The 13104-nt window shown below is 40.4% G+C and overlaps 1 protein-coding gene across 1 annotated transcript; it reads right to left on the reverse strand.

Annotated features, from left to right (window-relative positions):
* Window positions 1–770: 770 nt before the first annotated feature.
* On the reverse strand, window positions 771–3750 carry LOC137868736 (GTPase IMAP family member 7-like). The gene is made up of 3 exons (XM_068705634.1): window positions 3723–3750; window positions 3010–3622; window positions 771–870 (listed from the first exon to the last, which is right to left on the reverse strand). Exons 1-3 carry the CDS (start codon window positions 3748–3750, stop codon window positions 771–773), a joined length of 741 nt encoding a protein of 246 aa, XP_068561735.1.
* Window positions 3751–13104: the final 9354 nt, after the last annotated feature.

Genomic DNA, 13104 nt, shown 5'->3' on the forward strand with positions numbered 1-13104 from the left:
AGAAGATTGCCGCCACACGCACGTTAATGCTGACGTACTTGTAGGCCAGCTAGAGGGCTCTGGCATGTCAAAGAATATGCCCAACATGTCAAACTAAAGATCTGAATGGCTGAAGACTATGACAATCAACAATATCGTCCCCATTTACTTAAACTGAAAAAGGATTCACTTGTAATTCTGAAGGCCTCCAGGCAGATTTTTTTACTTAGAGACAGCATAGGGGAGAAATCTAATTGGATAAAAGCTCTACTTAAAACAAGTTGCGCTGGAAGCAGCACAACTGAGGAAGACAGTAGCTATGCAATATGCTAATGGGAAAAAATATTTAGAATACATGTAGTGTATTTATGAAAAATAATTAAATGATAAAATAGTTATAACTTTGTGGTTCTGTCTAGGCCAGCAGAGGAGGCCTTGCTGGCCCTGATGGCCCAACACTGGTGTACAGCATAAAAGGTTGGAAAATGAAGAACAAATATGGAATGCACGAGCATGTGGTGTAGCGCAGTGTGAAAAGTGATACCTGGAAGAAGTTTTGTTTTAATCTGTGGATACATCCCAAGTCTCTTAATTGCATCCTTAGTCCCTCCCACCAGGGACTAAACATATAAACTGCATATATGCCTTATATGAATGTAGCAGTTGTGTACTCTCTCTCTCTGGCGTTGTGTTTGGAATCAGGCACTTGATATTGGGTTTGGCTCCAACCAGCCCGTTTATTCATACGATAACATGTAATGTTGTCACATCTGGTAACACAAAGAATGACTTCAGAGTTTCTCACAGCCCACCTCGTGGTCACAAGCTCCGGAACACACGGAGACAGCGTGCTGCAGACTGGTCACGGAAAGCAGGGCGCACCACTCAAGTCTGCAGGGGCACCACTAGAGGGCGCTCATGTGTCACAATACACTTGTCTCCATGGGAAGCTAATGATAATAAGTAGTAAATTATATTTACAGAAATAGTAGAAAATAATATGAACATTGTATGGATACATAACTTAAATAATGACCAGTGATGGCAAGTGGAATCATTAACTCTGTTACATAAAGTAGTCACTCTAAACTTATACACTACTTCCTCGTCTGAACAGGATCAAACCAGGTACCTTCTGTGTCTGACTTAGAGAGAGGAGGTTTCATGTGAGTTACTCATTAGCCTGAAGGAGGTGCCAGCTTTTTAGCAGCATAAAAAGGAGCAGAGAATCTGTGAGTTTGGGCTTTTTCCCCCCAACTAGACTTAGGGGTTTTATCCCCCTTAGAATAGAGGACAAGAAGACCCTTCTACTGTCTTAGCCCTTAGAAGTGGGGGCAGAAGACACTTATGCTATCTTACCCACTTAGAAAAAAAAAGAAGAAAAAACTCAGAGACAGAGCAAACGGAGAGAGCCTGCAAAACTCCAGCAAAAACATGCAGAGACTGCAGAGCAGAGCAGAGAGAAGAGAAAGGGGGAGATTTCTAGGATAGAGACTAGATACACCTCATAGCAAAATCAGTGAAAACTGATAAAGAGGCGAACTCCTTATAATAGGAGTGTTAGAATTAGTTAGTATTGTAGCACTATGACTGCTTCATTGAATTGAAATTGTTGTTTGTGATTTTTGTGTGAAAAACTTAAATAAAAATACAGCCTTACATTTTGTAAGTGTCTGAAGCAAACAAAGTATTCTGGTCCTTTACATTGTAACCCTCTTCCCCTGTCCTCCGTGTGATCAGAAGTGACGACTGAAGCATGCAGAGGAGCTTGAGGTAAGTTCCCTGGGTGAAGACTTGGCAGTGTTAGTCATAAAATGGTGAGAATGTTCACAATAGGCAATAGTAAAGTACAGACGAAGTACATAACTATTACATACAGGGTGCTAGGGTTGCATTCCATTGAGAACGCCTAGGGCTTTAACTGTAAAAGAATTTCAAGAAGACAATTAATCCGAAATCCTAACGATTTAGCTACGGGGTGAGATAAAAGGCCGAAGGTTTTGTTTCAACACCTCAAAAAAGAACGTATATCCTAGCAGGTGGGACAGCCGACGGAGTAACCACCATGTTAGGTGCGAACAACTTCCCCGCCTAGAAACGGGGCAGGCGCCGCTCATGCTAAAGTACCATAATGAAAGTTATTGAGGAAAATATCAGATCATGAAAAAACAAATCTTTCTAAGGAAAGTTGTTTGTGACCCTTTTGTTGTCCAGACCTACAATGAACATATATTTAAACCAGATGGTGAATCAGAAAACTAATCAAATATAAAATGTTAAGACTTTAATCTGTGATCTGTCTTGACTCTGGTATGAAGCAATCACATAATTGATGAACAATGAGGGGGCGTGTTGGCCAGTAAAACACTTCCTGGAAGGTTGTTCTCATGCATCCTCACTCATGGCTCCTCAGTGATCCCTCCTCGCTCCTCGCTCCTCAGAACAGGAATAAGAGTCAATATGGTGGCGCAGAACAACTTCGGGTTCAAGCGAGGATCGAGGAGTGAGGAAATGACAAATAAGAGACTTAGGATGTATGCATTTTTTCCGACAAGGAAGTGATCTGACTTTGTGGAAATGCAAGGAAAAACCAGAGCTGCTCAGCAGGATGAGTCACATTTCACATCTCGCTTAGATGAAACCAACATCACATAAAATTCAGCACACACCCAAAGAAAAAGTCCCTACTGCCAGTCAATTGATCTTTCATTTCACAGTGTACCATCAATAGGCTAAAACATAAATGAATAGGCTACATGTAAATACATAACTATTTGGTCAGTCTACTATTTTGCAGAACCTTTATTGTCAAACATTAGCAATGACAAGTAAAAAAGACCTTTCGCTCATTTAAGAAAGTTAACACTATCAATCAAATGCTCTCAACAAACCCACCAAATAAAAATACTTCCTCTTAATTAATTTAAAATGACTAATCTCAATCATATCGTTCGCCGGGATATTTGTTGATAAAGAATAAAAAACAGGTTCTGGCCATGCATGGCCGGCCCTGATATGTAAACAAAGCACAGAAAAACTCTGATAAGAAGGTTTTTTTTCAGTGCTTCACTGAAGTGCTGTCCTCCATTTGCAGCCACCATCTCATCGATCTTCTTGATCAGCTTAACCACTTGAGTTCTTTTCCACCTTTTCTTGTTGTTGAAGACATGGTACCGGCTACCACATCTGTTCATCACCTCTCTAAGTTTCGGGTGGCCGTTTTGCACATACTCTCTAATGCTTCTGCCCTTCAGCTCATCGCCACGTGTGAACAGAATGATCATGTACTTAGACGCCTCGGGTCCGAAGATTTTCCCCAGGGCTTGCACGCAGTTCTCTTCTTTTTTGGTGAACCTGCCGACCTGGATGACCAGCAGGAAGGCGCGAGGGCCGGGAGTGGACACCTGGATGCATTTTGCAATCTCTTTCTTTATGCTCTCTGCACTTTTAGACGTATCCAGGATCCCAGGCGTATCGACCACGTGGATCTCTCTGCCACCTAATGCCTGTTCTGTCTTGCAGGTCTCCGTCACAGACTGCGCACTCGCCGAAGAGTGGAAAGCATTTCTACCCACGATGGTGTTACCAACTGCACTCTTTCCAACTCCAGTTTTCCCAATCATCACAATCCTCAGTGGAGGACCTGCAAATAGTAATATATTACACAGAGTAAAACCCATCACATAAACCCATCACATAATTAGTACAAGTGTTAGGTGCAATATGCTGAAAGGACACTGCACCTTCAGGTATCGAGGAGTTTATGCCCATCTCTGTCTCTCCTGGACTTTTTGTAAAAATGAGAGGAAGCAGAGCTCACTATTATCTTAGTGTGAAGCCGCTTCCAGCTCTCCACCCACTGGGTGGATCAACCTACTGTATATCAATGTGTTTCATTCATGTGTCTGACACATTCCAAAGCTGATCCAGAGACTCCTGTGATACCTCCCTGCTAACTGATCTCTACTGAGCAGCTAAAATGAGTTCTAAAGGAGATCCACCACGTAAGTGATGCTTGTGTTTTTTTCAATAGTGTGTGTGTGTGTGTGTGTGTGTGTGTGTGTGTGTGTGTGTGTGTGTGTGTGTGTGTGTGTGTGTGTGTGTGTGTGTGTCCATGCTCCTATCTTAAACCCCTGACATATTGAAAAATTGCAACAAAACTATTTGAAGAAATATTTTTGTTTGCAATCAGGAATTGCTAATTTATATTAAAATTCCAAAACACCAGCAATCTGGTGCACTTTGAGAGCGAAATTTAGAGGCTGGATGTATGAAAAATGTGTGCTCTTGTAAACAATTTTGTGCTTTTGTTTTAGCAGTGGTGGAATGTACTGTACTTAAGTACAATTTTTAGGTACTAGCGTACTTAACTTGAGTATTTCTATTTAATGTAACTTTGTACTACTAGTTCATTACATCTCAGAGTGAAAATTTGTACTTTTAACTTCATAAATAAATTTGACAATATTAGTTACTAGTGAGGCTACTTTGCAAATTCAGCTTCTTAATACAAAATATAAATCAACTAATAAACTATGATGTATTAAGTATATGATTATTAAGGTACTTAAAATTAGCTATACCTTTACCAGCTGCAACATTAACCCATAAGAACCCAAACCTATTTTTCCTTAAAGGAAAATTATAGGTGATATAAAACAGACTAAATGGACCACATGGAACACATTTCTGAAAATATTTTCTAAATACTACTTCTTAGTGCCAAAGATATGAAATGTTACGTCACATAACCAGTCAATTTGGCCTATTTTTCCTTGGTATCAAAGATATGCTTTTTATTTGCATTTTCACAACACATATCAAAATTATAACTTTTATAGTTAGATTTAACAAAAAAATCTTTTTCAGATTTGTTTTACAACACAAAAATGTTTTCTCCTTGGATGATCTTCAGTGCATCCTGAACATTGTACCGTTCATTCTAATTACTTTGAAATAAGATCAAAATAGGATACTTAAATCTAGTTTGTGTGTTTTATTTAATGTTATGTACATTTTTCTTTCATAATTTCTTAATTCTTTCATAATTCATTTGACTTATAATGTAATCATCCTGAATCCCTTTTGAATTCAACAAAAGAACATATTTTAATTAAAAATAATTAAATCAGCTAAATCAATTGAGCAGCTCATTACTATTTTCCTTATTGTGACAAATATGTCACATTGTTTTTTCCTGCGACAATTGTAAGTTTAAAGCGATATTCTTTTATAACTTTTTAGACATAAATTTGTTTGATGAACATGGTTAGAACCGTTTAGATGTAATGTAGGACATGTTATCAAAGCATTAGAATTGTTAAATGTGTTGAAACCTTTAGCAACAAAAACAATCTTTTTGAAATTAGCTAATTCTGCCAAATGTGCTGACCAGCCAGGAAGCCATTTTGGAAGTGATGTCATTGGTACCCAAATTAACTCACTATCACATGACTTCACCAGGAACTTCCGTATGTGTCACTTAGGGACTTCAAAAATACTTATTGAACTTTAAGTATACTCTGATGCTAATACTTTTGTACTATTACTGAAGTAAAATTTTTAATGCAGAACTTTTACTCGTAACGGACTATTTTTACACTGTAATTCAATCATAAACACATTTTGAATGGTGATGACCTGGCAAAAAAATTCACACAAAGCATGGTAAATGAGATGGGCTCCGTGTTTAAAGCCGGGTTGAACCGTGCACTTAGGACCATCTCGCCGGAAACAGGGGGTCCTTCACTCCCCAGAGCGAGATGCAGCACAGCGAGCACTGAGTTCACGGCCCCGGGAAGCGGGACAGTCAGTCACATTTGTCTACATTACTCTGTTGCCAGTGACACACTGGAGAAGCTAAAAACACTCTAACTTCCGTTACACTGAGACTTTAAAGGTTACACCATCTTTCCACCTAAGCCAAGTATAGAAACTTTCTTGAGATTTTTCTTTGCATTTTCCTGCATTTCCACTAACATATTTAGGCACAAATTGTAAGTCTGTTTAAAACAGGTGGGTAGAAAAACATTTAATGTTTGTTATTCTACAACCTTGGACTCATCTTACACGCCTTCTTCCTCACAAAATTGCACCACTAACATCAGTTTGCACACAGCTAATAAGGCAGTAATTTTCTATATTTCTTATGCTGTTAACAAATCACTGTTTGCTTGCTGCCAACAAACAGAAACTGACACACCCCTGTAGTGCACGAGAGTACATTATTTCCAGATTGTGAATTAAAGTATTTACTGTTGTGTTTGTCTCTACAGCATATGCTCCAAAAAAATTTGTTGTCGCTCTGTTTGGAAAGAGGGTCCAGTTGAAGAACGCCATTGGAAAAATGATCCTCAGTAGTGATAGTGCTTTTGACAAAGTGTCCAATGACGTCGTCGTGGAAACCAACGAAACATTCAAAATCGTCAATACCCCGGACTTCTTTGAAGACGATTGTCTGCACCTGGACCAGATGATTGTTGACTTCATGGCACATTCTCTTCCTGGCCCTGATCTGTTCATACTGGCCATAGATTCAGAAAACTCACAAGAGGAAAAAGTCGTGGCTCAAATTAATAAACTTCAGGAAACCTTTGGTGAAAATATCGGAGCACACTTGCTCATCATGTTACAGGACATTGAACACTTCTATTCACTGAAACGAAGGTTCGGCAACCAGTTGGCAGTCGCCAATGAATATCTGGCCAATGTCTGTTTGAAGTTGTGTTCAGCCACAGCATCATTCCAGTATGACTACAAAAACTACAGTGAAGATGTAGTGATGAGAAGAAAGGCAGCCTTTGAGAAGATAAGGTAGTAACATCAGTACTACCACAGTTCTACCCATATGTGTGTGTGTGTGTGTGTGTGTGTGTGTGTGTGTGTGTGTGTGTGTGTGTGTGTGCAGAAAACTTAAAGCTAGCTTGTGTTTCTTGCTGTTTTTTCTCATAAAGGCTTTCTTTCATCAGACTTTCTGAAAGTCAAAACATTTGCAATATATGATATAATACATTTCAGCCATTTTCAGCCCCTCAAACTCCCAACAAGCTGCATGAATCAAATGGTAAATTGGTTTATTTTAGGCGTCAGGTAAGGTAACACATGCTTTGCTGACAGGTTTGATTGGTGGAGCTTGATGGGAGCCATACACAAGGAATTTAGCGAAGCGGCAAAGAGGAACTCAACACTATCTATTGTGTTTGCGCTTGTAGAGACAGATGTAGAGAAAATTCGGGAGTAGATAAGAGATTAGATCAAGACGAGACTTGTACACTCGAGGAGCAGCTTATTGGACAAAGAAAAAACTGTTGTACACTTGTTCGTCCTTTCTTTTATAACCTTATTTGTGAGTATGTGCATCTATGTATGCGTGTACACTTGTGTAACTTTTGGCTCAAGCTAAATGTTACCTAATATGGTGAGATATGTGCCATCGTGTGGTTCTTGGCTCCATAGAGGTCATTAAATAAAATACAGAAAAATCATGCTCTATATTTCCAAAAAGTCAAATTTCAGAAACCCACTAAAGACTTTGACGAACACAAAGTAGCCCCAACGCAGGTTGGGACATCTCTCTATTGCTATCATCTTGCATCTGGTCTATTTCAGATACGATGGCCATTCACCGTCTCACCATGGGAGAAGAGGTAAATATCTGGTTTCAATTACTTTCTATTGTACTTAGTTGTAAAATGGTTACAGGGAACATACTGGGAACACCTTGGGATCCCAATATGATAAAAAAACAACAACTCTGCAACACTTGCTAACTAACTGGAAGAATCTACTTTATTTCACCAATGCTTGTCGTCACAGGACCTTCATAAGGAAAAGCCTTGTGTCACAACATTTAGTGTTGCAGTTTTTTCATATTCGGTCTTTTGTTACTTGAGCATCTAGTTGGCTGAAGTAGCAACAGCACACTCCATCAACACCTTGGAATCCCATAGCCATAGGAAAATAGGATGAAACAGTAGTCAGAAACTGATACAACTAATCTGTTGAATGAAATGAGAAGAGAAGCTTCATGTGCCACTCTTCATATTAAGGTTGAACCTTGACCGCCAAACATTTTATTAAATGTACTTTGCTGTGCAAACCAGAGAACAGAGACCCCACATTCTAAAATGTACTTTCAGCTCACTGTCTATGTTTTATAAACTAACGCAGGTTACACAGCAACAACTAGTTGTGAGAAAAGTGCCAGGTGCAATTATAAAGCTTTTTTTAAACTTGTCTTTATAAACAGCAATATGTATGTTGCATCCTCACAGGTGCCAACACCATGATTCCGTCCAACTCACAAGATTCCTTTGCTGCAGCAGAACCTGAACGTCACATTGGTATGCTTCGGGAGATATAATACAACACATATATCAGAATATAATAGATATATATTGTGATATATGTGTTGGAAAAATATATGTGATATATGTGTATATATATATAATATAATAGATAGAAGATAGAAACTGTGACAAATGTAATGTCCATCTGTGTTTTGCAGCATCCCTTTGCTAATAAAGCGTAATTCAAGGGCAAAATGCTGAGAAATTCAAACGCGTAAGGTTATCAGCAGGTCTACTGTGCAAGCATTTATGTTGAAGATCTTTTGATGAAATGATTTTGTCAAAAACATAGACATTTTGCTCTAACTGTGTCTTCAAGGTAACAGGGCCTGGGACAATATATTTAGCATTGTTCTGCTGGGACTAAGTGGGACTGGAAAGAGTGCATCAGCGAACACCATCCTGACTGCTGGGAACTCCAAGATAGACTCAAAACAACTTTTTAAATCTGAGGCAAGCTCCATGCCAATAACAACCCAGTGTGAGGTCAGAGCAGTGGGGAAGTCATTTGGGACAGTGGTGAGACTGGTAGACACTCCGGACTTCTTTACCAACCAACTCAGAGACTCCCAGGCACAGGTGGATGAGTGTAAGAAGTACTGTCAGCCAGGGCGATGTGCGGTGTTACTCGTGCTGCAGCTTGGCCGGTTCACGGGCGGCGAGAGAGAAATATTACAAAGGCTGGAGGACAAGCTTGGCTGGAAGATCAGAGACAACACAACCGTCCTGCTGACCCACGGAGAGGACCTGGAGGGAAATCCGGAGGACTATATAAATGCACATGCTGACCTCAGGAGCATTATTGAACAGTGCGGCGGCCGTTATCACCTATTCAACAACAACTCCAAGAACTCTAAGCAAGTCCAAGAGCTCATCAAGAAAATGCCTTATTATACAAATATTCTCCCAATGTTTGTGAAAAACAAAAATGCTGAGTGCGGTCTACTTTAGCCTAGCTATATGTGCTGATCAGTGCACTCCAAATGTGCAAATGAAAATGACGATAGACACACAACGATTAGCGTAGCATTGTCTGACTCACGATGGACAGTAAAGGATTAAAATCAATGCAGAACCATTTTTTATTCCACGAATTCTTCCTCCTGGTAAAAACCTAGTGCCCACAATGCAACTCAATTCAGGTGTGTTATGCTTGTTGCAGCTAACGTAGCCCCGGGGCAATGCCCTCAAGCAAAGATGAGCAGCTTTATACAACTTTTTTCATGAATGCAGTAGAACTCCCTTAGACCTGTAAACAGACGTTGATGTAGAAGTGTATTATATTATCTTCTTTCTCCAAAATTCTATCATTTTTATTTATTTGATTTTGCATTTTAGTATTTTGCATTACATGTACTAATGATCGGGGAAGCCTACACCTCCTGGGGATGGTGGCGGTGGGGTCACTGCTGCTACTGCTACTGGTGTGTAACTTGCATCTGTCTGAAATTGTAAATATTAAATAGCCTGTCTATAGTGAATCTAGAAAATCGTAAAAGCGATTTTTTTTTTTTGCAATGTGTTTTGGCCAACGGATCATTTGTGTCACTCGAAATAGACGTGCTGGCGCTTACCTCCATGTAGACACAACAACCATGGTCGAAATAACTAATGTTGCTTTGTACATGTTGTGAAAGTTCCAGATTCGTTGGAAAACCAAACACAGTTGTGTTGGGTTCATAACATCCGGAGCTGTATTCAATGTATCTAGCAAGCCACAAATTTAACCAAAATAAACTGATTTTTTTCTGTAATTTAATTACAATAAAGAGATAAAAAGCATGTCGATATTACAAACGAATTATGGCCATTTGTAAAAAGTCTGAATTATTGCTTTGTCAGGTCTGTCTACAGGACAGCGGATAACATGTTTTTAAGGTAAATCTACTTCCCAGTCCAAACCTTTAAATAGCCTTTATTGAAAGCGCTGTATCTAGTTCTCTTTATATTTTTAGTTAAAAATGGCCTCCACGCTGACCATCCTGCTGCATTGATTCAGATGGGAATGTCAGTTATACTCCTGTTTTATTTCTATGGTTTACCTCTTCGTTTACTAGCTAGCAGTCTTCTTTGTGGGAAATGATGTACAAGAGTGTGTATTGTGCATGTGTGTCCTACAGTGAGTGCAATATACAAACAAAACTAGGACCCACTTGTAAAAACATAGCACCAGTAATCCACAGGGTATATTTAATACATCTATGATGAGATGAAATTTTACTGTTATGTGACGTATACATATTCATTTTAATTTTTTCTTTAGCACATATCAAGATTGATCAAAGGGCTCAATATGGTAATAAAGTAATTAATAAAATATACTCAATGCTCCACTCTTCCATGTTGTGTCTAGTTATTCAAAGTCAGATTTTTGCTCTATTTATTTTGCCAAAGCCTTGATAGATAGATAGATAGATAGATAGATAGATAGATAGATAGATAGATAGATAGATAGATAGATAGATAGATAGATAGATAGATAGATAGATACTTTATTAATCCCACAAAGGGGAAATTTGTTTGCTACAGCAGCATTATGATACAGGTAAAGCAATCAAAGTAACAGATTAAATATAAAAATGCATAATATACAATGAAATAGAATAATACTAAATTAACTAACTAAACAGTAGTACAAAGATTTAACCAAACAAACAAACAACAACAGTAAGAGTGTTATAGTCGCGTGATTGATTTGGCCAGAGGTGATTTATTGTAAAGTCTTATTGCAGGAGTGGGCAGGAATGATCTCCTGTATCTGTCCTTGTGACAGCGGAGCTGGATGAGGCTGTTGGAGAAAGTACTCCACTATCCTTGCAGTAGGTGGTGGAGAGGGTGGAGAGGGTTATCCAATATGGATAACAGTTTCTTCAGTGTCCTCCTCTCCACCACCTTTTCCAGATTGTCCAGTTTGAAGCCAAAGATGGAGCCGGCCTTCTTAATTAACCAGTTTGTTAAGTCTGTTGGTGTCTCCGGCTCCAATGCTGCTCCCCCAGCAGACTACGGCGAAGTACAGCGCACTGGCCACAACAGACTGAACATCTCCAACATCTTGCTGCACACATTGAAGGATCGAAGTTTGTTTCCTCAAGAAAAAGAGTTGACTCATCCCCTTCTTGTACACAGCGTTGATATTGGCCTTACAGTTCAGTCTGTTGTCGATGAAGACACCCAGGAACTTGTACTCCTTCACCATGTCCACTTCCTCTCCCAGAACTCTCAGCGGTTGTGGAGTGGTCATCTTCCTCCTGAAGTCAATCACCATCTCTCTAGTCTTGGCCACGTTCAGAAGCAGGTGATTTCTACTGACCCACTCCACAAAGTCATCCACTACTGCCCTGTACTCCTCCTCCTGCCCATCCCGTATACACCCGACCACTGCAGAGTCATCAGAGAACTTCTGCAGATGGCATGACCCTGAATTGTACTGGAAGTCAGTGGTGTACAAGGTGAACAGGAAGGGAGTGTGGTGGAAAAAAATATCCTATACCCACATTGCGTGAGTCTTCTAATGCTGAAATACATAATACCAAAAACCAGGTTGTCTTTTAAGTATTTATTCTCTGCGCAGAGAAGGTTCAATCATCACAACAGAATGCGTACAGTCTCAGTGAGGAAGAACCTCGAAAAAAGTGAACAAGCTTTCTTTATACAGAATGAGCAAAGGTGGGGGCCGATGGCCAACGTTACAGACATTTCGGTCTCAGACTTTTGGTCTCAGACTGATAGGAACAACAATCAAAAACAAACGGCCAGCAACCAAAACAAGCAGCCCAAAGGCCTTGGCATGGAACATTCTCATACAACACAGTTAGTTATCTATGTGAACAGGCAAGGGAGAATCCTTCTTCTGCACAATAGAGACACGGTGAAGTTCAACAAAGTCCAGAGAAAAATTACTTATGCATGAATACAATATACTGAGTAGAAATATATACTACGTAAAAAATTACCATTACAGGAGACAGAACAGTTCCCTGTGGAGCTCCAGTACCACTAACCACCGTAGCAGCACACTGCCCAGTCGGACAAACTATGATCTGCCTGTCAGGTAGTTAGTGATCCAGGAGATGGTGGATGTGTCTATCCCCACCACCTGCAGCTTCTCACTCTGCAGCAGTGGTTGGATGGTGTTAAATGCACTGGAGAAATCAAAGAAAGTGATTCTCACAGAGCCACCGGTTCTGTCCAGGTGCGACTGAACTCGTTAAAGCAGGTAGATGATGGCATCGTCCATTCCCACATGAGGCTGGTATGCAAATTGCAGAGGGTCCAGTTAGGATTTCACCTGGAGTCGTCTTCTTTGGAACAGAAACCAGGCACGACGTCTTCCACAGCACCTGGACTTCCTCCTGCTTCAGGCTCAGGTTGAAGAGGTGTTGCAGGACATCAGACAGCTGGATGGCGCAGGTCTTCAGGACCCTGGGGCTGATGCCATCAGGTACTGTAGCCTTGCCTTGGTGGAGTCTCTCCAGCTGTCTCCTAACCTGGCCAGTCATCTCAGAGAGATGGCGTCAGTGGTGGAAGAGCCCTTCGAAGTTAAGGGCTCCGTGTCCATGCAGCTCACCGGGGGGGGCAGAGACAGAGAAGGGAGGCAGTAGAGGTGTTTGTGAGGTGTGGTGTGTGGAGGAGACAGATGAGGGCTGTGAACTAAACCTATTGAAGAAACAGTTTAGCTCGTTCGCCCTCTCCAGGAAGCCCCCTGGTTGTCTCCCTCCAACCCATAAGCTAGTTATCTGCTTCATCTCGTTCCACACCTCCCTCACGTTGTTCTGCT

The sequence above is a fragment of the Cebidichthys violaceus genome, unplaced genomic scaffold (genome assembly GCF_023349555.1).
Source record: "Cebidichthys violaceus isolate CVI_PGR_0920_01 unplaced genomic scaffold, fCebVio1.0.p SCAF_12, whole genome shotgun sequence".
In the NCBI taxonomy this organism is placed as follows: domain Eukaryota; kingdom Metazoa; phylum Chordata; class Actinopteri; order Perciformes; family Stichaeidae; genus Cebidichthys; species Cebidichthys violaceus.

Excerpts from the sequence above, each read along its gene's own strand:
- LOC137868736 (XM_068705634.1), bottom strand. The coding sequence starts at position 3,750 with ATGGGCATAAACTCCTCGATACCTGAAG. Across the intron at positions 3,623-3,722 it reads AAACTCCTCGATACCTGAAG|GTCCTCCACTGAGGATTGTG; the intron begins GTGCAGTGTCCT and ends TACTATTTGCAG. Across the intron at positions 871-3,009 it reads CTTCTTATCAGAGTTTTTCT|ACTTGAGTGGTGCGCCCTGC; the intron begins GTGCTTTGTTTA and ends GTGCCCCTGCAG.